At 39.6% G+C, this 26,758-nt stretch overlaps 1 protein-coding gene and 1 long non-coding RNA gene across 2 annotated transcripts; one reads left to right on the top strand and one right to left on the bottom strand.

The window, feature by feature from the left end:
- The first annotated feature begins 7,152 nt into the window (after positions 1-7,152).
- On the top strand, positions 7,153-26,190 carry LOC131226294 (uncharacterized). Its single transcript, XM_058222104.1, has 8 exons — positions 7,153-7,808; positions 9,865-9,910; positions 13,303-13,352; positions 13,505-13,546; positions 13,814-13,927; positions 21,221-21,299; positions 23,373-23,444; positions 26,024-26,190. Exons 1-8 carry the CDS (start codon positions 7,285-7,287, stop codon positions 26,069-26,071), a joined length of 975 nt encoding a protein of 324 aa, XP_058078087.1. The 5' UTR covers positions 7,153-7,284; the 3' UTR covers positions 26,072-26,190.
- LOC131226295 (uncharacterized) lies at positions 10,704-11,033 on the bottom strand. The gene is made up of 3 exons (XR_009161709.1): positions 11,002-11,033; positions 10,916-10,937; positions 10,704-10,809 (listed from the first exon to the last, which is right to left on the bottom strand). It is a non-coding gene; the product is annotated as an uncharacterized LOC131226295 (long non-coding RNA).
- Positions 26,191-26,758: the final 568 nt, after the last annotated feature.

Below are 26,758 nucleotides of genomic sequence, written 5' to 3'. Positions count from 1 at the left end.
CGACAACCTCATTACTCATAGTGACTAACAAAGTTGCACGGTGACTCAGTGCATCGGCTACTTTGTTCTGTTGCCCTGACTTATGTTTTAGTATGAACGTGAATTCCTGCAAAAACGAGATCCATCTAGCATACACACAGTTAATGTTAGCTTGACTATTAATGAATTTGAGAGCTTGATGGTCCGTGTAAAGTATGAATTTCTTTTGAATCAAATAATGTCGCCAGTGCCGCAGTGCCTGGACCACCGCATATAACTCGATCTCATACGTAAACCACTTCTTGCGTGCATCACTAAGTTCTCGCTGTAGAAGGCTACCGGCCTACCTTCTTGAAATAAAACTCCTCCAATTCCGACATATGAGGCATCACATTCGACTTCAAACAATTTGTCGAAGTTGGGAAGTACAATAACCGGGGTCGTAGATAATCTGCGCTTGATTTCGACAAAGCTCCTGTCAGCTTCGTCTGTGCACTGAAACTGCCCTTTCTTCATGCAATCTGTGATTGGTGACACAATGGTACTGAAATTTTTTACGAACCGACGATAAAATGTCGCCAGTCCATGAAAACTTCGCACTTCGTGAATATTTGTAGGAACCGGCCATTCTCTTATTGCCTTCACCTTTTCCTCATCCACCCGAATGCCCGTGGATGTTATGACAAAACCCAGGAACAATAGGCTATCAGTCATGAAGTTGCACTTTTTTAAATTGAGGTACAGTTTATTTTTCGTGAGCACTTGAAGGACCTTCTTGAGGTGTTCCATATGGGTGGATTCGTCTTGACTATATATTAAAATATCATCGAAGTAGACCACAACGAACCGCCCAATGAAAGGTTTCAGAACTTGGTTCATCAATCTCATAAATGTGCTAGGCACATTCAAAAGACCGAAGGGCATGACCATCCATTCGTATAATCCTTCCTTGGTCTTAAAGGTCGTTTTCCACTCACCACCCGACCGTATTCAACTCTGATGGTAGCCGCTCCTTAGGTCCAATTTATAGAATATTTTTGCACCCTCTAACATGTCCAGCATATCGTCCAACCGTGGTATAGGAAACTTGTATTTTATGGTGATTTTGTTAATGGCTCGGCTGTCAACACACATGCGCCGGCTCCCATCTTTCTTTAGAGTTAATAGAGCTGGTACAATACATGGACTCATGATCTCTCGAATAAGACCCTTACAGATCAACTCCTCTACTTGTCCTTACAGAATCTTGCACTCATTAGGACTCATTCGATAATGGGGACGATTAGGTAAACTGGACCCAGGAATAGAGTCGATATGGTGTTGGATATCCCGCATGGGGGGGTAACCCATTGGGAAGGTCATCTGTAGCAGGGGCCTTAGTCTTTAAGGGATGTTGGTAGGCTCGAGTTCTTCCCATTTTACAATTAATGCATAAGTCTGTCATGTTTCCTTATATTCTTCCAAGAAGTCCCGTATGGTTAAGAGAAAATGACCATCCACTTTAGAAGTTTCAACTGGTCCCTCTGGATCCATAGGGGCTAATATGGTCTTCCAGCCGTCCTTGATGAAGATATATATATTATCTCGCCCTTTATGAGTGGCGTCACGATCAAATTGCCAGGGCCGACCAAGTAGTATGTGACATGCTTTCATGTCAACCACATCGTATACCACTTCATCCTTATAATGTTTGTCAATTGAAAAGGATATGATGCACCGTTTAATTACCTTTGTTTCGCTGACCTTCTTGATCTAACCGATTTTATATGGAGAGGGATGACGCTTCGTTTTCAATTGTAATTTTTCCACAATGACCTTGGAAACGATATTCTCGCTGCTCCCACTGTCAATGATCACGTCACAAACCTTTCGATTCACCGTACACCTAGTGCGGAAGATGTTATGCCGCTGTGGATGCACTTCCTTTCTTGGAGTATATAATAGTCGCCTCATGACGAGCGACTCGTCGTGATCTTGCTGAATGACCTGAATCATCTGCCTCGTCCTCGGTGGTATGCTTCTGTTCTTCAATATCTAGATCTTCATAAGCGTTATCAGCACTACCATCATTGATGGTGAGGTTTTCCACTTTTCGCTGGGGACAAGTATTTGATAGGTGGCTCAATTGGCTACAACGATAGCAGTTATTAGGCTTTGGACGAGCATAGGGGTTCGGGATTCTACTTGGACCAGCAACAGTCGATACACTCCTTTGGGGTCTACCTTGCTCGTTTCCCTGATCTCGGTTCTCAAACGTAGGAGGTTGAGTGCATGCTCCTACGGGCTCCTTTCCCTTAGGCTGTGCAGTTCTTTGGGGCAGACCTGCCACAGAGATCCTTGCAGTAGGATAAGTCTGTGTGTTAGGACGTTCAAGTTGCGCTTCTCCCCGAGTAGCCAACTTGATCGCATCATTCATCGTCCAAACAGACTGCATTTGGACCCGATCCTGGATAGCCATACGCAATCCACCGTTTAATCGGGCGACTTACTGCGATTTAGTCTCCACCAAATCGTTACGCGTCGTCAGGCGGTAAAATTCTTCTGCGTATTCTCTCACTGACTGACTACCATGTCGACAATTTTGGTATTGTTGGAATAATACCTGATCGTAATCGCTGGGGAGGAATCGGGCACGTAGTAGTTGTTTCATCCGCTGCCAGGTGCGGATTGGTGCTTTCGTTTACCTGGTTCGCGCGAGTTGCAATTGTTCCCACCAAGCTGAAGCTCCTCCTTTCAACTTGTAGGCCACAAGCTTGACCTTCTTTGCTTCTGGGATATCCATATAGTAAAAAAATCGCTCAACTTCAAAAAGCCAATCGAGGAAATCCTCAATGTGTAGTTGACCATTGAAGCTAGGAGTATCAACTCTCATCTTGAATTCTCGATCCGTTTGATCTACTCGATCATCGCCATGTCTGGGGTGTTGGAAGATTATGTCGTCGATTTCTTCCTCACTAGAGCCCCCTTCCTCAGGAATGATCCCTGGATGCACTGTCGGTACTATCCTGCGATTAGAGCGATTAATTGGGGGTGGGGGATTGCCACCAGGAACACGGAGTTGTCTTAGGTTTTCTATCAAAAGATCCGCTATGCGGTCGATGGAAGCCTGCAGCCCTTGTATGGCTTGCTGATTTTCTCGTTTCGCTACTTCGAAAGCTGCCGCCGTTAAAGGTAAAATCCCTAGAGCACTGCCCATGGGATTGTTGGCCGACCCGTCGTTAGAAGCCATCAATCCGAGGAGAAACCTCGCTTTGATACCAAACTGACGTGGGGGAGGACGTGAGGTCGAGCACCGTCTTCCTCAAGAGGATAACTATTCCAAATCCACGGAACTTTTCTGGACTCCTCACAGAGACTTCTCGAATCCACGAGGAAAAAAAGCAGAAAATAGAAATAAATTCTAATAAATTCGAAATTGATTAATGAATTCGTAAAAACGAATTCACAACCCTTTAAATAGGGGTACCAAGCAATGAGAAAGAAATCAGAATCAAACTACAACTCAAACTCCTAGAATCCGTGACTTACTATAAATAATAAACTTACTATTTATAGACGGTCGTGATGTCTATTAGTGCGCAAGGTTTTCGGCCAAAAATAGTAAGTGTCCTATTTGGCTTCACCAAACCGTTCTCCTAATTATTCTAAGCTCTTTTCACGTTGGGCGCAACTCCTAAAGCCCAACGGATGAAAAGTTATAATCAAACTAAAACTTACTATTTATAGTAAAAACGAAATTAAAACAGAGAAACGACCATCGATCAAGGGGTTTTTCGCAATTCCGGGCTGCGCAACCCAACATAGTAGGGTTGGTTGGCTAAAGTAGTTCGTTCTACCCCAAAATCATATATTTTACGTCAGATAACTCATTCCGGATTACGAGATACACCCGATCTAAGGTCCGATGGTCCGGATCACTTCTGTTGTCGACCAGGCCTTTTTTGATCCATCTTGGCTATGAAACTGTCCGCGACCTGCTGTACATCACCTTTGCAAAGGTACAACAACTGTATGGTCAAAGTGAACAAAGAGAAAAAAAACTTAGTCGAAATGAACAAGGAGACGGATGCAGTCAAGGAAAATGCAAATAAATTACTGTTATGAGGAATCATATACCTGGCTTACAGCAGCAAGACGCTTCTAAGAGCAACATGCTAATGAGTAAAGTGAAGGCAATGTCAGATATTACAACTATGGTCGACCTAATGTATGAGCATGGGCGAACAAGTTCCTAAACTACAATCTTTATATGGATCCGGTACATGGGCGCAAATGGAAGGGAATTACAATTACTACCTATAACCTAAGTTGGTCTAACGCTGGCACAAGGACAAATTGCTTATAACACTAAGCAAAGGGTCCACTGCTATTGAGCAGTGAGGGACTAAACTAAACCTAAGTATAAACAACATTACACTGGTTTGGTAGTGTTCTTGCTGAGGATTGATAGATGCATCCATTTCTTCCAATTTGCTCATTGTATTTATAGGCTCCAGGAAAAATATAAGATAATTATTATCCATCCACGTGCCTTTATCATGTACAACTAGTTGGGACACAAAGCAGCTACACTATATCTATCATAATTTCGCTCGTAAATGTGCACCTTGAAGCTGGCGTGGCAGAGGTAACCAATTACCCTTATTTGATGAGGCTAAAATATAGAAAATGTACAAGGTCGAGTCGATCTTCAACCTCATATTGCTTACTCTTTTCAAATGTCTCCGACACCATATGGTAACATCAATACTGGTCATCTAATCGTTACAGATTTTGGTACAAACATGGGGTATCCTATCTTCATAGTAGGACAACTTTGCTGTAAAGATTATTATACAGATATCATGGTGGGCTTCCACGTGTCGGTTAGTTGAACATACAATCAACCATGTGTAAGCATTTCTCATAAATATCCAACAATTTATATAAACTATGATCTCAATTTCTTATTAAATAAAATAAGACTCATTTTATAGTGGGAACCAAACAGACTCTTAATCTTTTAAATCATGAAAATTCGAAAATTTTAAAATGAATTAAAGAGTTTAAAATTATTTTTCAACCGAATAGAGAAAAATTAATACAAAACTGAAACTGAATTGATGCAACATTAAAAAAATAAAAAAAATAAAAAAATATGGAACCCAAAATTTCATTAAAAAAAAATCCCATCACAAAAATAGAAAAAATATTAAAACTTCTAAAAATAAGAATTTAAAAACTTTCTTAAGTAAGAAAAATAGAGAAATTTAAAAATATGATGCATTAGATAGTTACCATTCTCATAACCTAAAGGGGCAGCTTGGGCGGGTTGGGATTGAGTTAAGGGTCAAGATAAGCTCAACCTGACTCTGAGGACTCAACCCATAATCCGGCCCAACTTGAATTCCAACCCAAAGTGGCTAACCTAATCCCAAACCCAACTCAAAATCCTCTATACTAGACTTAACCTGACCAAAACCAATTCCAATACACATGATTATTCCCAACCCAACCTAGCCATCTTGGCTAACCTAAGTTGGTCTAACGCTGGCATAAGGACAAATTGCTTATAACACTAAGCAAAGGGTCCACTCCTACTGAGCAGTGAGGGACTAAACTAAACCTAAGTATACACAGTGTTACACTGGTTTGGTAGTGTTCTTGCTGAGGATTGATAGATGCATCCATTTCTTCGAATTTGCTCATTGTATTTATAGGCTTCAGGAAAAATATAAGATAATTATTATCCATCCACTTGCCTTTATCATGTACAACTAGTTGGGACACAAAGCAGCTACACTATATATATCATAATTTCGCTCGTAAACGTGCACCTTGAAGCTGGCGTGGCAGAGGTAACCAATTACCCTTATTTGATGAGGCTAAAATATAGAAAATGTACAAGGTCGAGTCGATCTTCAACCTCATATTGCTTACTTTTTTCAAATGTCTCCAACACCATGTGGTAACATCAATACTGGTCATCTAATCCTTACAGATTTTGGTACAAACATGGGGTATCCTATCTTCATAGGAGGACAACTTTGCTGTAAAGATTGTTGTACAGATATCATGGTGGGCTTCCACGTGTCGGTTAATTGAACATACAATCAACCATGTGTAAGCATTTCTCATCAATATCCAACAATTTATATAAACTATGATCTCACTTTCTTATTAAATAAAATAAGACTCATTTTATAGTGGGAACCAAACAGACTCTTAATCTTTTAAATCATGAAAATCCGAAAAATTTAAAATGAATTAAAGAGTTTAAAATTATTTTTCAACTGAATAGAGAAAAATTAATACAAAATTGAAACTGAATTGATGCAACATTTTAAAAAAAAATAAAAAATGGAACCCAAAATTTCATTAAAAAAAAATCCCATCACAAAAATAGAAAAAATATTAAAACTTCTAAAAATAAGAATTTAAAAACTTTCTTAAGTAAGAAAAATAGAGATTCTTTGAATTTACATGGAAACATTTTGTTTATTAAATATGCTCATTTGTTGTTTTGCCCAAATATGTATTGTATCTTTTAATACATTTTTATTCATATTACATAAAATTATTTTGAAACTTGTATTGAGATTACTCACTAGGATTCGTAGCTTACCCTATTGAGATTTTAAAATTTCAAAATCGGGATCACATGGTGGAGTTTTAAAAGATTTTCTTTTATTTATTTTTGTTTCTTTGTGGCTAACCTAATCCCAAACCCAACTCAAAATCCTCTATACTAGACTTAACCTGACCAAAACCAATTCAAATACACATGATTATTCCCAACCCAACCTAGCCATCTTGGATTTGCTCAACTTAAAGCTAACTTGATTTTTTCAATCCAACACAACCCAAGGACCATGACAACCTGACCTGAACTTGGGTTAGGTCAGTTGGGTTTGGGTTGACAAGAACCCAGGTTGCAGCCCTAAGGATCTCTCCCATCTGTCACTGTTCAAATTTAGGATATTTATGGAAAAGAAAAATCCTCAAAAATACTAAAAATTGAAAAAAAAACATATCCTTGAATATTTCCAGGCGGCTCGGTTGTCATGGTCTGGGATCCTTGGGTGCAAGAAACAAACCCAATGTACGGCACTTTTGGGTCATATCCTCCCAAAGGGGTGCGCACCGTGCACCATGTCTATGGTAGAAACTGCCTTTTAGTGGTTCCTAAGGGGTGCGCACTATGCACCATGTCTATGGTAGAAACTCTCCTTTTCTGGCTTCTGTACTTCTGTATGCATTTGCGCCAAAGCGCCGGACTCTGAACTCCTCTCTCTCTCTCTCTCTCTCTCAAAACCCTGACCGAGAATGGGGAAGGACCGAAACGGATCTCTACCAGAACGAGATAGGGACTCAGAATCCCCTTCCAGGAGAGATCGCAGCCGTCGATCCAAGCGGAGGAAGGAAGAATCCGACGGATCGAGCGCATCGGAAGACGACGAGAGGACCAGAAGCAAGAGGAAGCACTCGAGAAGAAGGTACCGAAGGCGGGATGATTCTTCTTCCTCGGAATCTTCGTATTCGGAATCCGAATCGGACGGCTCAGATTCGTCGGAAGAGGAGGAGGATAAGAGGAGCGAGGGCGAGGATGAGATGAGCCGGAGGAAGAGGAAGGAGAGGAGGAGGAGAGAGAGGGAGAGAGAGTATGAGAAGGAGAGGCAACGGAGGAAGGAGAAGAAGAGGAGAAGGAGGGAGAAAGAAGGAAGAGACGAGAAGAAGAAGAGGAAGAAAGAGGAGGATAAGAAGAAGAAGAAGAAGAAGGAGAAAGATAAGAAAGGAGCGGTGACGAATTCGTGGGGGAAGTATGGGATTATCAGAGAAACTGATATGTGGTGAGGATTTCGTGCCTTCTGGTCACCGTTTTTCATTTTACACCGTTGAAACTCTCTTTCTCTCTCTCTCTCTCTCAGGTTGAATGTGTAGAACTGATCAACTGCAACAGGCAGTATGATAAGCTGCAAACTTAGCATGCAGCCCCATCATTCCCATCAAAGTGTCACTTTTGTAGGACGCTGGTGCCATGTAGATTGTGGACTCTGCCATGAAGAGTGCTTGTCTTGGAAATCAAGCATATTCACTCATTAGGCTGGCTGCGCTTGTATTTTGAGTGAAACCATTTGCCGTCCTTTTATTTTGATAATGTGGCAAGCTCAATTAGTAGATATGCCTGGTTTCTATGCCAGGTGACCTTCATGGTGGGGGCCCATCATTTCCAGGGATCAGATGTCCTACAAAAGATGATTCTGACATGCCTGATTTTGACAGGGCCCGATGAGTAGATTGGCCTGTTAGACAATCAGTGCCATATCCACGTAAGAGAGAAGAGAGCACACATAGTTGGAAAACTTCTATTAAATCTTTTATTAATCTTTGTTCGAATTACATTCCAGGCTGTGGCATAAGACATGCCCTTAATTATATTACATAGAATAACCCTTGATTCTAATGCAATAATTGTAAGGAAAATACAATAGAAAAATAGAAGAAAATGATACAATGCATGAATGTGATGCAGATGCATGATGCATGCAATGCAAGGGTGAGCTTAGCTCTCGTGCCTAGTGCATAGCTCAGATGGTTCACTGGACAGTTGCCACCAATTGATATAGTCTCTGCACCTCTCACACAGTGAGATGGATGGTGCCAGCACACTGTATTGATAATGTTCTCTCTCTGATATGGAGTCCGTGATGTCATCAGTACAATACGGACTGAGTGTGAGTATGAAATCATATGTGATCTTGTGTATGTTTGTCTGAAACAAGGATCGCTGAGCTATGTTTATGATGGAGCAGCATCACATTCATGTCATAGAGAAAGGCGAGCAATCAAGGTTGCTGTATGGCAAGAGGGTAATACGGGTGATGTACAATGTCGATAATGTACCCAAGGCATCATGGATGCTATGAGAGAGCATCACACTGTGGTTTAGACCCTCATTGCAAAAAACATTGTAAACAGAGCAAGAAAAATAGTTTCCATAATTTTATTTTATTTTTGGATTATAAATTATTGCATCCATGACTGCAGTTCATCTCTTTTTACCAACTTGATGAATCTCTTGGATCTAGAAATTCATTTCGGACTCGACAGTCTCTTTTCTAGAACCAGAAAGATCTGTGCCAGAATAACATATACCAAGAAGAACACACACACACACACACACACACACACAGAGAGAGAGAGAGAGAGAGAGAGAGAGAGAGAGAGAGAGAGAGAGAGAGAGAGAGAGTCACATGGTAATTCATGATGCATGCTGCACCTAGTGGATAGTTCACATTGTTATATTTGAAATTTTAGTACTGCAACAAAGATATATATTCAGTAAATTAAGTACATGCATATTGAGTATGTATTTGCACATTAGATTCTTAACATATCATATACAGGCTCCTTCAAAGGAAAAGTAAAAAAGAAAATCATATCATATAATTATATATATGCAATCTGTAGTTAGTTACCTTCAGAATTATGAGCACTTTACTCCTCTCAAACCATGAAGTCTCTATTGGGCATAGGGATTTGATAAACTCCTATGTATACTCATTTTCTAATAATTTTCCATTTAATTTTGTCATTGATTTGTAGACTTTCATGGCTGACTATGCATCAGATTCCCCTACCCATGAAATTAACATAGTATTTTTGTAGTGAAGGTCGAATGTTGATACTTTGGGGTGTCAAATTTGTATACCCTCTAATATTGATTTTCTTTCACGTAAAGTGGTCATGCTGTTGAGTATACATTTGATTTCCCATATACAAATGCTACTTGGAGTGATTATTGAAATCCTATGAACCATTGACATAGTATTCCTCATAGTGGCTTATGGTTCATTACTCTTTACTTTAGGGATTGATCCTTGCGTTGCCTTTTGTCTTTGGTAGGAATAAACGACCAGAGTTCACTGCATGGTTAGCAGAAGTGAAACAGGTTTTCCCATCGTGCTGCTTCTGTCTTGTGTTTTTTTGCATGGTTAATTGACATTCTATCAGCGAGGAGAGTGTTTTGAGTCTTTCGACAAGGGGTACTTATATTTTTATTTATTTATTTTCAGTCCTGAGTACTATTACGTTATACTAAATCTAGTATCCATATGCTTTGGATGATGGTGAAGTAAACATAGCTGTTAGTTTGAAATTTAAACTTATCTTGGAGACGTTCTTATGGAAGATTTCTCCCAGAATGTAGCTGTTGCTTATTGTCATATCGATAGTTGGATACTCATGTGATAGGTAGGAACGCCCATACCCTTGTCTACATATTCTAGTGATGCCATGTATACCTGTCATTGCATATGTCCATTCCCCTGTTCTTCTGTGCATATCCTGACATTTTAGCTTGAAAACAAACTATAGAATGAGAAATTTTCCTCTGTAGCTTCCCTTTTAACCTACCAACCTACCTAAAGCTCCAGAACTTTACTTTCCATTTCTAAACGTTGGAGCTTTTTTTTGAACGAAAATACCCTTGGTAAACCAAAAACTTATCTTTGTGGCTTTGTATTTCTTCCTAAAATCATCTCGTCTCTTCATATTGCTTCCTCAAATCGTCTCTTCATTTTTCTTCCTGAAATCTCCACTTCATTTTCATCATTGCTTCAAACTAGTTACGTTGATTTGGGATTTGAAGAGATAGAAGAGGAAGAAGATGGTGCCTTTATCCAAGAAGCCACGCATTGCAGGTTTAATATGAGAAATTTTCCTTTGTAGGCTTCATTTTTAACTGACCATCTTAACTAAATCTTTAAAACCTTACTTTCCATTTCTAAACTGTACAGATGTGCTGAATGGTGAAATGTGAATTGCACCTGTACTCGGTCAATATTCACCCTGTACTCAGTGAATTTGCACTCGTACTCAGTCAATTTTCACCTGCACTCGGTGAATTTTCACCCTGTACTCGGTGAATTTTCACTTGTACTTGGTGACTTTGCACCCTTTCTCGGTCAATTTTCACCCTGTACTCGGTCAATTTTCACCTGTTACTCGGTTAATTTGCACTTGTACTCGGTCAATATTCACCTGTACTTGGTGAATTTGCACCCGTACTCGGTTAAATATTGTGAACTGTTTTGTGAACTTTTGAATTATTTGTAATATATTTTGCAATTCATTTATCTTTTTAGAAATTGAAGAGTCTCCGAAGGGAAGCGATTTCGGGATCCCTAACCTGTCCGCGAAATATTCATTAACATGGTGGTTTGATAAAGTTAGGAGTGGTTTATAAAAGAATGAGACTAGGTTAAGTCAATTTAGACAGTCCCCATTTTCTTTATTGATAAACATTCCATCATTTAGATTTATAGGAGCTCTATCGCACATAATTTTTTTGAGACACAGAGGTGAGCTTGTATTTGAGATATGGGGGAAGCTTTTGAAATTTACGGCGATGGACTTCACCCTTATTACAGGGCTCAAGACTGGAGACATTTCTATACTCAAAATAGGGACTACTAAGAAGTTCATAAGAGAGAAATACTTGAACAAACAATATCCCATATTAAAGAAACATCTAGGAGAGGTGTTTGATAAGATCGTCGACACTAATAAGTATGAAGATGCCGTGAAGGTTGCCTTATTAATGTGTGTAGAGTGATTTATTAGGTGAATTGGCATCAAATATTATTGCAAATTGGAGTACATTGACTTGGTTGACTCTTTAGAAGAGTTCAATAGGTATCCTTGGGGTAATTTGACATTCAAGATAATGAGTGAAGGGGTTGAAGGAGTCGCGAAGGCATCACATGGGTAGGGAAAACCTACAGCGTCTACGGCTGCATCTTTCTGCTGCAAGTAAGGATTCTTTCCTTATTCCATATAACCAATATTTGTATTAAACTATAGTTTTTTAACCTTATGCAATGTCATTGTAATAGATATAGGCCATTGAGAGAGTATCGGCCCTTAGAAACTGTGTGATCTCATTTGTTCCCTCCCAAATTCCTTTATTCAATATCGAGGCTGGAAGGATTGGAGGTACAACACGATATACAACATCTTCGAGAGTTAAGACGTAAGCTAATTTATAGCAAGTTATTTGGTCGCTTATTTTAACATATAGGTTCCATACATGAACTTGAAACAAGTTATTTTGCAGACAACTTGAAGCAATTTATCCTCAAGATTGCAAATTATGCCCCACTTACTTCCAAGGATTACTTTAGTTTGCAAAATAACTTGTTTCAAGTTCACGTATAGTTCAAAAGTTCACAAAACAATTCACAATATTTGACCGATTACAGGTTTAAATTCACTGAGTACAGGTGAATATTGACCGAGTGCAGGTGCAAATTAACCGAGTAACATGTGAAAATTGACCGAGTACAGGTGCAAACTCACTGAGTACTGGGTGAAAATTTACAAAACAGTTAACAATATTTGACCGAGTACAGGGTGAAAATTCACCGCGTACCGGTGCAAATTCACCTAGTACAGGGTGAATATTGACTGAGTACAGGTGCAAATTCACCTTACACCATTCAATACATCCGTATAGTTTAGAAATGGAAACTAAGGTTTTGAAGGTTTAGTTAGAATGGTCAGTTAAAATTGAAGTCTACAGAGGGGAATTTCTTCGATTATACCTGCAATGTGTGACTTCTTGGATGGATGCACCATCTTCTTACTCTTCAAATCCCTCTTCAACATAACCGATTTGAAGCAATGAAGAAAACGAAGTGGAGATTTCAGGAAGAAAACGAAGAGATGATTTGAGGAAGCAATATGAAGAGACGAGACAATTTCAGGAAGAAATACGAAGATGAGTTTTTGGTTTAGCAAGGGTATTTTCGTCTGAAAAAAGCTCTAACGCTTAGAAATGGAAAGTAAAGTTTTGGAGGTTTTGGTTGGCTGGTAGGTTAAAAGGGCAATCTATAGAGGGGAAATTCTCTTATAGAATCCCTAAAGAACATGAAACTTTGACAAGCATTGAAAATCATGAGTTTTTTTTTTCTAGTTACTTTTCCAAAAAAAAGAAAAGAAAAGAGAGAGCGAGAGAGAGAGAGAGAGAGAGAGAGAGAGAGAGAGAGAGAAGAAGAAGAAGAAGAAGAAGGAAAGACAATCATTAGTTTTTTGCAGCCTCAGCAGGCAACATGTTCATTTGGTGATTTGGGCCTGAATACTGAACTCACTGCACATTTGTTTGCCTCAAACTTATTTTGTGAGTTTGTTTGAGTCGTTTATACTCTCTCTCTCTCTCTCTCTATATATATATATATATATATATATCCTAGATGTGTTTTATGCCTATAACGATGAGCTATTCTGTCATGATAGTGAAACGGAGATTGCTCCACAATTCATAATTTCCTGTCTGAACTACAGGTGAACCTGGAAAGTCTGCCAAACTGGGAAGAGAAGCAAATGTTCAAGGAGTGAGTCATATGACTCCCACTCGTTTACTTACAATAGCTCATTTCAGTTGATTATACTAGCTGGAATATTGCCTACAAAATTGAGTTGGATTGTATTGGATAATTCTTCATTGGACTATTTATCTTTTAGCTCACTGTCATTCCTCTCACAGGTTCATGGAGGATCATAATACTGCTACCTTCCCATCAAAAAAGTAAGCCCCTTCCATGTTAACTTTGCGTTATCTTGCTCCTTTTCATTTTGAATTGCTTTTTAGTGTCGTAACATTGAGGTTATCATACCGCTAATTTTCTTTTGGACTTTAATCCATGCCAAAACAACGTACTAACTTAAACAGATATAAGTTGGGGACCACTGTCACCCTGCACAAATTGAATAACAGAAGTTTTTCTTTTATACTTATTTTAATTTGTCTCAGTGCTGTGAATGGAAAATGAGTATTTTGAATTTTTGTTTGCAGATACTATGGTTTGGATGCATATCATCAGCGCAAGATGACCAAAGAAATGAAAAAAGGTTTAAAGAAGATCCTGCAAACAGAGCGTACAGTGTTCAATGATGAAGAACAGCGTCGGTATGTTGTCTTTATTGAATGGATTTTTCTGTGGAAAGAGACCTATGGAGAATTGATTTAACTGAAGTTTAATAAGATGAAACGCTATATTATTTTATTTTTTTGAAAGATGATTCTATAAAAGGCCAGAGGCTGAAAGAAAGAAACAAACAGAGAACAAGAGAAAAGAAAAGGAACAAAGGAGACACCCTTAGGGAGCCCACTCCCTAATATACTAAGCCACCCCAGAAACCCAGGCTGAAGAGAACTTAGAATTACAAAAGCATCTATTATTCCTTTCTAGCCAGATAGCCCTGAAGAAAGCTAGCAATGCAAGCCTTCAATTCTTCCTGCCAAGTGAACCACCCTCCTTACCATGCCATATTGGTAGAAGGCTCGCAACCGAAGCAGGAAACACCCAGGAAAGGTTGGCTGATCTGATGATGCAAGACCAAACAATGTTGGAAAAAGAACAATGGAGGAAGAGGTGGTCCACTGACTCCACGGCACTCAAACAAAGAAGGCATGCATTAGGTAGACAGCGGGATCTTTTATGAAGGTTATCGATGGTGAGGATCCTATACCTTGCACTGAGCCAAACGAAAGCAAACACCTTTTGGGGAGCTCCATACTTCTAGAGGAAAGCCATATGGCAGGCACCGGCAGGAACCTGAGGATGAGCCATAGCAGCCACAAATTTCCAGATAAAAGAGGCCCTATAGAGGGAAGAGTCCTTAGTCCACCACCCCAGAGGGGAGGCCCCATATTTAGCAATGACAACTCTCCTCCAAAGGTTAGAATCCAGCACCCCAAATCTCCACACCAACTTGCCAAGGAGGACCATATTAACCACCTCTATAGTAGACGATTAATGCCTGCACCACCTTCAGACACATTCTTACAGACTTCAGACCAATTCAGAAGGTGAAACTTCTTAGTAGACGAACCTCCCTCCCAAAGGAAGTCCCTTCTCAATTTGTCAATATGATTAAGAACTGATTTGGGGCACTTAAATAAGGAGAGGAAGTAGATGGGGAGATTAGAAAGTGAAGCCTTAATGAGAGTAATTCTGCCGTCAAGAGAGAGCAGTTTACCTTTCCAAGGGGACATTTTTCTCTCCATCCTTTCCACAATTGTATTACAAAGATGGAGAGTAGGCTTACCGAAGCATAAGGGAAGACCCTAATAGGTCGAAGGGAAGGATCTCAGAGTGTAGCCAAAAATATCAGCAAAGTCAAATACCTTAGATATGGACAAATTAACCCCAAGAAGCTCACTTTTTGAAATGTTGATATACAAATCAGAAACCAATTCAAACGAAGTCACAACCATTAAAGTTGCAATTTGAGTCTCAAAAGCCTCGCAAAAAAGAAGGGTATTGTCAGCAAATAGAAGGTGATTAATAGTAGGGAAATTGGGCACCTCAAAACCCCTTATGAGACTTGCCTCTTGACCTGAGGATAACATGTGACTTAGGGCCTCAACCACAATAACAAATAGAAATAGAGAAAGAGGATCACCTTGGTGGAGGCCCCGAGAGGCTCTAAAGAAGCCAGAAGGGGAGTCATTGGTCAAAACAGAAAATTTGGCAGAAGAGACATTGGCTCTTACCCACTTTCTCCATTTTTTACCAAACCCCATATGCATCAGCATATAATCAGGAAAAGCCCAGTTAACATTATCATAAGCTTTCTCTAAGTCCAGTTTGCACACCACACCTTTGGTGCACGATCTCAAACACTGAAACACGAGTCGAGGCACTCATGGGCTTAGCAAGGAACTATCCAGAATTTGCCTGTCAGTCACGAACAGTGTTCAAAATATCGGTATCGCGCAATGTATTGCACCCTTGGGATACAGATACGTATCGGTTATCGCACGGGATATATCGTTTGTATCACGTTATTTATCGCACTTTTTGGGAAACATGAGAAAACATTGGGAAAATGGTTGAATTTTTTAATGAAACTTCAGGGATTATTAAAAAAGACCTTAATACACACTTTTAAATCATAGAATCTCAAGAAAGAAGTGCACATAATAGGTTTCCTTTGGATAGGGTCATAAACTATGCGTTGTCCGATTGAACTAAGACCACTATATTCAAATATGATGTAAAACATTTATAAATGTATTAAGACATGTATGAAAATACAACCAATTGATAAGGTCATACAGATTTGGATGAAAGACAAACAAATATCACCTTGATGTAAAACTTTTGTGGCCCACAAAAGGTTTTCAGTGGTCATTAACTACTCTTTCATATAGTGCGGTCCACTTGACACTTTTATCTTATTCATTTTTGGACCATGGTCTAAAATAAGTTGAAAAAGCATATGAATGGCATGAATATACAATTCATACATCAAGGTGGCCCACTCAGTCAGGGGTCCCACCCACATTGCTGGTTTAAAGGTCTCACCCAAGTTGGGCTTTACTTCGCAAGAGATAGGCAGACCTAACCTATCCGGGATTGTATGGGGCTCACTATATTGTATATGTTTTATCCACGTCGTCCATATATGTTTTATCCACGTCGTCCATACATTTTGGTAGGTCATTTTAAGGCATGATCCTAAAATAAAGGTAGATTTAAGGCTCAAGTGGACCACACCACATTAAATAGTGGTGATTGAGTTATTTGCCGTCCAATCTGTTCGAAACGTTGTAGGGTACATCTTGATGTTTATTTGGCTATCCAACCTGTTCATAAGGTCATATAGACCTAAATGAAGGTAAAAAATAAATATTGGCTTGATCCAAAACTCGTCCCTACCGAAAAGTTATCAATTGTAAGCACTCAATCTCCACTGCTTCCTGTGGTGTGGTCCACTTGAGCCTTAAAAAGGTCCCATTTTTTTATGATTGATGCCTTAAAATAATCTTCTAGATTGAATGGATAGATTGGATAAAACATATACATCAAGCCCACAGCCCGCAGGGGAGTTCGTCTCTAACTAACGCCATGAGAAAGGGGAAGCAGATTGGCAGGTGTACCAGACACCATCGACTTGCTTGGTGTGTTAACGTCACCAAGTTCAGTGGGTCCCATCATGAGGTATGTGTTATATCCAAGCCATCTGTCCATTAGGCGAGCTTGTCATAAGGTTCGAGCCTAAAAATAAGACAGATCGAATGATCAAGTGGACCATACTGTAAAAAGCAGTGGGGGATTGAACGTCTACCATTAATACCCTTTTAGGGGTCACAAAAAGTTTGGATTAATATGATATTTGTTTTTCCTCTTCATCCAGGTCTGTGTGACCTTATTAACAGATTGGATGGAAAATCAACGTTATGGTGGGCCCTACAAATGTTTTAACGGTGAGAATAATTGTCCCCACTTCTGTTTGTGGTGTGGTCCACGTGAGCTTTGGGTATGACTCATTTTTGGGCTGATACTCTAAATTGATCTTGGAAAATGGATGAACGGTGTGGATATAATAAATACATCATTTTGGGGGCCATGTTACCTTGATCTCCTTTGGAACGTACAACTTGGGGACAAGGAGCGTCAGCACGTAGGACACATTTCACGCCAGTTGAGTAGCCATTGGCTACTAAAGTGATGTCACCAAGTTCTATGGGCCCACCATAATGTATGTGTTATACCCACACCGTCCATCATTTTGGGGAGATCATTTTAGGGCATTAGCCAAAGAATGAGGCAGATCTAAAGCTTGAGTGGACCCACCACAGAAAACAATGGGGATTGAATGCCACCATTAAAAAACTTCCTGGGGGCCACAGAAGTTTCCAATCAAGCTGATATTTTTGTTTTCCCTTTGTTCATGTCCATGTTAACTTATTAGCAGGTCGGATCACAAAAAAATCTCATGATGGCCCCAGGAAGGTTTCAATGGTGGACATCACTGTCTCTACTGTTTTATGTGGTGGGGTCCACTCGAGATTTGTGATTGCCTCATTCTTTGTCTCATTCCCTAAAATGATGTCTCCAAAATGATGGACGGTGTGGATACAACACATACATCATGGTGGGGCCCACAAAACTTGACGACGTCACTTTATTTGCGCCACTTTACCTGTCAGTAGCTAATCCGTGCCCATTTTCGAAACAGAAAGGGTTTCGGAAGGACCGGAACCCTAAAATCTCTAAAAAAAATCCCCAAATTCCCTCATTCAAACCCAAATCTATAGGATTTTTTGATAGATTTCTCCCCGAAACCACGTGCACAATTTGAATCTTTCTTTTATTCGAAGCAAAAGGTAAGAAATCGAGATTGTTGAATTCAAAGCTCTTTCTTGTTTCTTCTTCCTTTTTTTTTTCGAATTTTTTTTTTTGGGTAATTATGCAAGCCAAAAGGAATAAATCTACAGATAATATCTTCGATATTGCAAAAAATGGTGTAATACGTGCAATATATCGCACGATACATAGAAATCCTTTTTTTTAAAATAATAAATAAAATAAAAATAAAAAAATAAAAATCTGAGGGATTTCCAGTTGATATCGTGTCGCTGGCCAGCGATAACGATAATATCGGCCAATAGTATCGATATTGCGAACACTGGTCACAAAAGCACTCTGGAAGGGAGAAATTACCTGAGGAAGAACCAGTTTAATTCTCTGGCTCAAAACCTTTGCCAGAATTTTGTAAGGATTATCGATGAGACTTATAGGCTTGAAGTTTTTTAAAGAGTATGGGCCTGAAGTTTTGGACATACTATGTTACTTACTGTTGACAAAGTAAACAAATGAGACATCATGTTGATTGAATCCTCCGGCATTCTTCTTCTTCTTCTTCTTCTTCATCATCATCGTCTTTTGGAAATCGTTCAAACACAGTACACACACAAATCAACATTATAGACTTGTCCCAGGCAGTGTTTTAAATATCGACGATATCAGCCGATATATCCCCCGATATATCTTGTATCCCACCTGTGTGATACGAAACGCACAGGTAGTGTCGATATATCCCATGTATTCGATCTAGTGGTCATTTTCGATTTTTGATCCATGTTTTTATTGTAAATCACGTTAAACCAGTGTCAGATGGTTACAAATTTATGATTCTTTATATTTTACATTAAAAATCATGGATTTTGAACTTCGATTTCAAGATTTAGGGGAAATGGTCAAGTTGTGGAAAATTGAGAAAAATCAAAATTTCTCAATTTCTTGCAAATCAATTGCAATCTTTGTATCCAAACACAAAATTGAACATGTATGTAACCTGATCTAGTGATTCTTCTTTTGCTTTTGAATGTATTGCTTGTGTTTCCATATATTTTTTGCGTTTATAAATTATATGAATAAACTTTGAATATACTTGCATCAGTTCAGTTGGAAAGCACATATATTAGGACCCCATATAACGGAAACCCCCATTATATGCAAATTTTTTTTTGTAATGTTTTGATTTCAAAGTGTGTATTGATGTCTTTTTCAACAATCCTTGAAGTTTCATTGAAAAATTCAACCAATTTCCCAATGTTCCCATGTTTCCCAACAACAAAATTACATTATGCGATACAACCGATATATCCCATGCGATAATAGATATGTATCCATATCCCAAGGGTGCGATACATTACCTAATAACGAAATTTAAAACATTGGTCCCAACTATTTGGGTAGATGGCAACTCCATCCTGTTGTTGGAGACAAACTCCCTCATGAATTACCACCCTCTTTCCAAACCAAATTCCTCACTATGTGTGAAGCTAAAATGCAACTTTAACCTAGTTGCAAGTTGCAATGAGGTCACTGTGGAGTCCGTGCACAAGCAACACATCCGTAGATTTTTCATGTGGAGAAAGGAATACATGAAAACAAGTTTTATGATTTTCAGGTGAAGCCTGAGAAAAGGCCTTCATCAGCCGATTGTGGGCTAACTTGAACTGTAACATATACCCCAAGTATGAGAAGTTTGGGCTCCTAGGATACAAGGTTCTCTTGAGGTTTATATAAGCCTAATATTATTATGTAGCTCCCATGCCTTGCCTATGAAAAGTCTTCTACAACTAAACATGAACTTTTTCCTTATTTTGTTTTGTTCACAGTTTATTATATGTGCCTTGAGATATGCAAAGGCTGAAGCACTTCTAGTTTTTCTTAAAATTGATGAATTTCTGTGAGGATTAAGTTCATGCCTAAAATGCTTCACTAGTGGTATGCTTTTGATTTGCTCCCATAAGTAGGACTCCTGTATTTGCTTTCCACAATTGTAGCCTTTTCTACTTCCAGTGAGTGGGGGAAAAAGAAAGAAAGAAAGAAAATAGCAACATCAAAAGTAAGACTCTGATTGTAATAGGGTGCAGATTGTGATTATACCTTATTTAAATGGCACCACTTCAAATTTGAAATTGCCTTTTGTTTGGAAGTGTGTAAACTTCATTTTTGATTGGGTGGTTTGGAGAAAACCCAACAAACTTGCTTCTAGATGGCAAGTCAGCTCAATGCTGAAAAGAGCCAAATTGAACACGATGGCAATTCCATATTTCCAAAGCCAGCCTAAATCTAGCAGAATAAAGAATTAAGAATAACTGAAAAATAAACATAATTGAATGAGGTACACCCCAAAATATCAGAAGGTTGGATCACTTTTGTGGAGAGGATATTTGGGAGATGAAAAGGCATATCTAAGTTATGTGGATCAAACCTATCTACAGCACATGATTATGTGATGCTTAGGTTAGATGAGTTTTGGCCAAAATGTTATATTTCAGATGAATTTGAGCACATCATCCATGTTTTAGGTAAGGTCTGCATTTATCATTGAAAAAAAAAAAAGAATGGAGAAAGCAGGACCTTGTGATAAGTTGGACCTTATGACATTTTTAGGATGTAATATTGATTGAGGTTGTCTACTCTGTGCATTGTGTGCTATGCTCCTTACTGCGAGCTACTGAAAAGTTTAGACATGTGGATGGTCCATGTTTCAGACCGTTCATTGGGTGGGTTCCACTCCACATCATCCACTTTAGAAAATCTCAGTGATTTGGACAATCATGGCTGTCTGAGAGACCTACAAATGAACCATAGAAAAGGAAAAAGAGCTCACATTGAATGGGAAAAAGTTCACCAATTGGATGGGCAGGATCTTCCTATCTGTGGGATTTGTAGACACGGACTGGCCCATCCACGGTGGATCAGCCTACCTGAGTGGACCTCCATTCCATGTGACCAAATTGAATGTGGCACATCAAGGAGTTTGGTGTACTGCTGAGCTGCTCTTAGGTTATATTTTCCCCGTATTAATTTGTCTCGAGTTACATGTGCTGCTGTATTGGTTATTCCAGCAAAGTATCTTGGGTCTAAGCATGTGTTTCATTTTACTTTTGCAGGCTAGAATTGTTGGTTGAAAGGGAGAGACAAAAGGAAGAACAGGTGGAAACGTTGAAGCGCTCTATGCAGGGTGGAATGGTAACTGTCCTGCTTCCTTATGCTTCCATCTCTAGTTATTTGATTTTCCTTGTTGTTAAAGAAATTGGATTGTGAAATCAGAATTTCATGGTGTAACATGTGCGACAAGCCTCCGGAAACCATAACCTTTGTTTTTTTTCCTCTCCGACTGTTTGGTCCATCCTTTTTTGGAAAAAAAGATAAGACCAGATGAGAAGCAGACCAGATGACAATCATTCTTTTAGATTTTTCTATCAGGGAGCAGCTAGTAAACCAATCCTGATCGATTTGCATCCACACATTTTCCATTTCTAGCAATGAAGTAGTTCCATGTCCTATTTCAATCCCGAAATGTAACATGGGTTTGTGCAAATCAGTTAGAGTGAGTGTGGATAGGATTGACCCGGATTACTAAATCGATTGGGTCTGGGTCCTCTCAAATTCAATCTGAGGTCCCAACCCAACATGGACCCAGTTTTTATTTGGGTCATACTAAAATGCATCCAACCTACACCTACCCAAGGTCTCAAACTCAAACTTGATCTAGACCCAAGGAAAAGTGGCATAGCATGTGGGCGTTTTGTTTGCTTTTGGGCTAGACTATAGCAATAGTTCACCACCTTTTTCTAAAAGCTTGGTCACCCATCGAATACTTGTGACAATCTTGTCCGTGCAAATTGTGGACCCCATTGTCAGTGGAGAATAAAGCAAAAATGACACTAATTGAACTACGCTAACCATCTGATTTTACCTATTGAATTTGGACCACTGGTCATTTTATATTTTACCATCAACATTGATAGCCATCACTATTGGATGGCTTGTAACATTATTTGTTTGATACTTAAATTGTAGTTTATATACCCAACCCAAATCTGCCCATGTGATAAATGGGTCGGCCATTTTTACATTGCGCCCGACTCAGGCCTAACCCAATCCGAATTTTAATGGCTTGGGTCTGGGTCCAAAATTCTAATCCGGTTCGTAAATGCATTAAAAGCTTCAATTGGTGCATTTGATTGGAACTATATATAAGGGGTTGCAAATTTTCAATCTGATCAGCAGGGACATTTTGGAAATAAGTTTGCACCCTAATTGGTGGGTTATTTGGGAAGTTCATGGCATAAATGCCAATTAGGATGGCAAATATGTGTACATGGGCGTCTGGGTGGGGGCGTTCGAACGCTTGTGTCTGCATTTGACTTGTTCGCACGCACATCTGTTGGTGCTCTCTCTCTCTCTCTCTCTCTCTCTCTCTCTCTCTCTCTCATGACGACAAGGTGTCCTCACCCCTTTTTTAGGGCAAGACCAATCCCTGCGGATGCACGCAATCACCCGCAAACCACGTGCATTGGGTAAATCACAGGGATGGGAATCGATCTTGTGTCTATGGGGAGCAAACCCATGACGCTAGCCATTCTCCAGCTCTACTTATCATTTACCTCCAATCTAATGGATAAGGTCATTCTGGGAGTAAACTGTATGATTACCTTAGTTTGCACGAACCGTCTGCCAAGGTTCCATTCTCTCATTGCCCCACTCCCTCTCCTCTTGGCTTTACACTTGCTAGAATTTTGAAATGGATACTTCCCCACTCCTAATCCCAAATCCCATTTCATGTCCCCTTAAGCATATGGTGCAACTAAGAAAGTTACATAGGTTGCAATTTTGGCAGGTTAGGCAATTTTGAGAATAATGTTATGAAAAAAAATATGCTATGAATACCGAAGCAGTCACAAGTGCTTCAATTGGTTGCAAACTTACAGTCTACTGAGTTCAATATTGTCAGAATAAATGGTGTGGATATGGTTGCTGACAAAAGAACAGTTGTAGATCAACCATGTGATGGGTTTGTATGTTGTAGGCTTTATGCAGGGAACGGATTTATTGGCTTGGTTTAGATAACTAAATGGGGGAGAGAGACAGAGAAAGCCTCCAATGCCTAGCTAACCTTCTGATTTCACACATTCATATGAAATTCTATGAAACAAAACAGAATGCATTGTAATTCTCTTCTTTTCATTTTCACACACTGACAGTTTTATGACAATGGTCTGAGAACTGATATTCTTCTTGTCTGCTCTGAATCCTCAGGCACAAGCGATGAAAGAACAGGCCCAGTTGAGAGAGGAAATGGCTTACCAGTACCGAGTGGGGAATTTCGAGGTAAGGTCAATGAGACATTATTATGTGATATGCTTGACTTAAAGAAATGGCATTCCTTTGTTTGACCTGGCAAAATGTACCAGTGGTACCTATCTTTGGCCATAATTCTAAAACTCCATGATTCAACTTGAAACTCAGCCGTGTCAACTCAACGAGATTCTGAGTCAATTCACTACAGAGCTCGTTCATCAATGTGACCCAATCTGCAATCTACAAAAACTAATTGAGTTGACATGCCGACTCAGTTGACTCAATGCAACTTGTGTTGTCTTGAGCTGAGTAACTCGGTTTAACAAGGTTAATAGAAGTTAAAATGAGTGAGTCTTGAGCTCACCACCTCCCACTAATGAACCAATCATCTGTAACCTCCACAGCATAGATTGTGTGTTTTATGAGAGCCTGCTTGGCTTTACTAAAAATCACTTTTTAGGCTTTAATGTGTTTTGTTTGCCACTTAATTAATCAATTTTAGAAAAAACAATTTTCCAAATTTGCACTTTTTCCGCAGAGCCTAGCCTCCGAACATTTGTTTTGCAAACTGTGGCCCACCTGATCCGTGGATCAACTTAATTCTTTGGCTAGGGCATCAGTATAGTGGTGCCTTTCTAATTGATGGATTGAATCTCGGACCTACATGCCATGATGGCAAAGGTGTGGGGTGTACATGAGTTGTATTGCACCTGTGCCAATTTACCATATCTCTGGAGAACCCAGACAAAAACTCGGGCTTGCAGTGCTGTGGGGCCCACTCTGATGACCGTGCAACATCCGCTCCATCCATCTGTTTCACCATACCATGTTTGGATATGACTCCAAAAATTGAGGTAGATCCAAGACTTCATGCCACAGGAAACAGTGGGTATTCAATGCTCACCATTGAAACCTTTGCAGGGAAATTGTTTTTCTAATGCATGTTTACCAAATGTACTTTTTCACACAAGCAATTCTCAAGGAACAATTCTAGAGAATTTTTTTTCTTGAGAATCAATTCTGTGGTTGCTAGAAGCAACACCAAACAGGCCCTTAGTTTTGCTATTTTATGTTCTTTAAATATTTGTAACTATTAAATATATTAAACTTACTAACTGGTGGGTCGAGTCCAGTGAGAAGGCTTTGATCGACTGTTTGAGTTGACCTGACCTGGCTGAAGACTGAATCAAGTCGAGTTTTGAGTTTTTGAACCATGCATTTGGTAGCTAAGTCATTATTCTGCTAGGCCTCATCATTTGATGGGCAATACCTCAATCTGCCCTATTAGATTCCTAGTGAAAATGGAAAATGACAGGCGACTGTCCATTTTTTAGCAGGAGCCCGCTCAGATGGTTAAGATCATCCTTTGGATGAGACTCACAGGATTGTCCAATCCACCATTGGGCCTGCCATATGAACAATCTGAAGTCAACCCCACATGTACAGTTTTTTGGTTCAAGCAAATGCTTGGCCAAAAATCATATTTTTCCCAAGGTTTTGAAATGAAAGCTTTAGCCCTGCAAACATGTACAAGGTAGATCATTTACACGTCATCGCATGTGCCGGCATGGCCAACAGGTGCCATATCCGAGCTGTCCTTCAAGTGAGTATGATCATGTTGATCTTACCAAAAATAAATCTGGTCCATTCAGCGGCTGGCATATGATGTTAGATGATATTGGATGTGTAAGAAAACATAAGCCAAGTTTTTCTATCCATACATTTGCTTTGTAAAATGTGCCATACCCGACTTGTGGACCAACTTGATTCTTGTACATGGGCATCTACATAATGGTATACATCTGATGAATTGGATTGGGTCTCATACCAATGAGCCATGCCACACTTGTATCATGTACATGAGCTGTGTTCTACATGCACGTGGGTGTACTAAAGCTCTTGAAAAGATGTCACAGTGCCTGATTCTATGCTACTTGTGCAATGAAAAACATATGGCAAATAACTGCCATTTTTTACATATTTTTAAATGAGCTTTGCTAAGCACATATGCATGTGCAATGAAGCTTATGTGCACGCCACACATGTGCCAGCATGGCACATGCATGCGAGATCTAATCAATCCATCAGGTTGGTCTGACCCTGTACATGTTCTTCCAGAAATAAAATATGGTCCAACCTGCATGTGGGGCCCCAATTTTGGAAACAGGTGGATGGGTTAGAACTTCATTTCCAAGTGTTTTAGAGCCATACTTTTGTTTTGCACACTGTGGCCCATCTGACCAGTGGACCATCCTGTTCTTGGGCTAGGGCATTAATATAATGGTGTGTTCTGATGGATGAATTGGATCCCGGACCCATCATGCCATGCTGGCACATGTGGTGGGTACGTGAACTTTATTGCATACTATGCAGCTGCATTATAGAAAACAACACTTAGCTTTCTGGTTAAAAAAAAACAGCCGTTGCTTTTGTGTGGGCCCAACCTTCTTCTTTTTTCCCCATTTCATGATTGTTGTGATTATTATATAATTGGAATGCAAATAGTCCATTGTAATGTGCAATTAGGCCAATTTAAGCTTTTTGATGTTTCTTCCTTTTCTCTGTTTAAACAGCAATATGATATTTTTCATATCTTCCTGCTTTTGTAGGCGGCGGCTGCAATACAGAGAAGATTAGATCCCGATGTGGCTATGTAAGAGGCTAAGTTATGACCTTCTGTATCCGAATCGCATACACACCGTATATCAGTACATGTACCTCATGGTATGAATACCCTTGTATTTTTATGCAGCGGTGTATGTGCTTATTAGTTCCATGCCCCTGGTATAGAGCTATCAGTTTTCCAGATGATGTATCGGATGTTAACATAACAGACATTTCACATCTCCGTCATCATGGATGGGCCATGGTGATGGCTGATAATCGGTGGTGATTCACTGTGGAAATGGTGGATTATTTCTGAAGAAATGGGAAATGGCTACTTGATTGGCCCACCTGAGGGGGGCCTCATTTTTACTGCTTGAACTGTGTCAGTCCGTTTAAAATGTCGCAGCTGATTCTGTGTCTCTGGGGCGTGGTATGGTGCCTGTGTTTTATTTGTTGAATGTAGGGTTGTTGATGGTCCTGGCCAGCCCAATCCAACGCCTTGGGCCATGCCCACCTCAGGCTGGTCTTGGGTTTTTAAATCAGAGGCCTGGATTTTGTTAAGACCGAAATCAATCTGATCTCGGTCCTTGACTGTCCTAGCTGCATTTGGCATGTATGGATGAGATCTGAAGTCTGAACTATTTATTCTCATTCACATAGGAATGAATGGGCCGTGGACTAAAAAACACAGCTTTTAGATGATCCCAGCCCTTAAATTGGTGGAAATTTGCTGGCTG

The sequence above is a fragment of the Magnolia sinica genome, chromosome 14, assembly GCF_029962835.1.
Source record: "Magnolia sinica isolate HGM2019 chromosome 14, MsV1, whole genome shotgun sequence".
In the NCBI taxonomy this organism is placed as follows: domain Eukaryota; kingdom Viridiplantae; phylum Streptophyta; class Magnoliopsida; order Magnoliales; family Magnoliaceae; genus Magnolia; species Magnolia sinica.
The sequence above is the reverse complement of the archived record's forward strand: the minus strand, read 5'-3'. Positions and strand labels throughout refer to the sequence as shown.

What these genes read in the sequence shown, in the direction of transcription:
- LOC131226294 (XM_058222104.1), top strand. Translation starts at nt 7,285, where the DNA reads ATGGGGAAGGACCGAAACGGATCTCTACCAGAACGAGATAGGGACTCA. An exon ending in GCTCTATGCAGGGTGGAATG is followed by an intron (nt 21,300 to 23,372) that starts GTAACTGTCCTG and finishes CTGAATCCTCAG; the next exon opens with GCACAAGCGATGAAAGAACA. An exon ending in ACCGAGTGGGGAATTTCGAG is followed by an intron (nt 23,445 to 26,023) that starts GTAAGGTCAATG and finishes CTGCTTTTGTAG; the next exon opens with GCGGCGGCTGCAATACAGAG.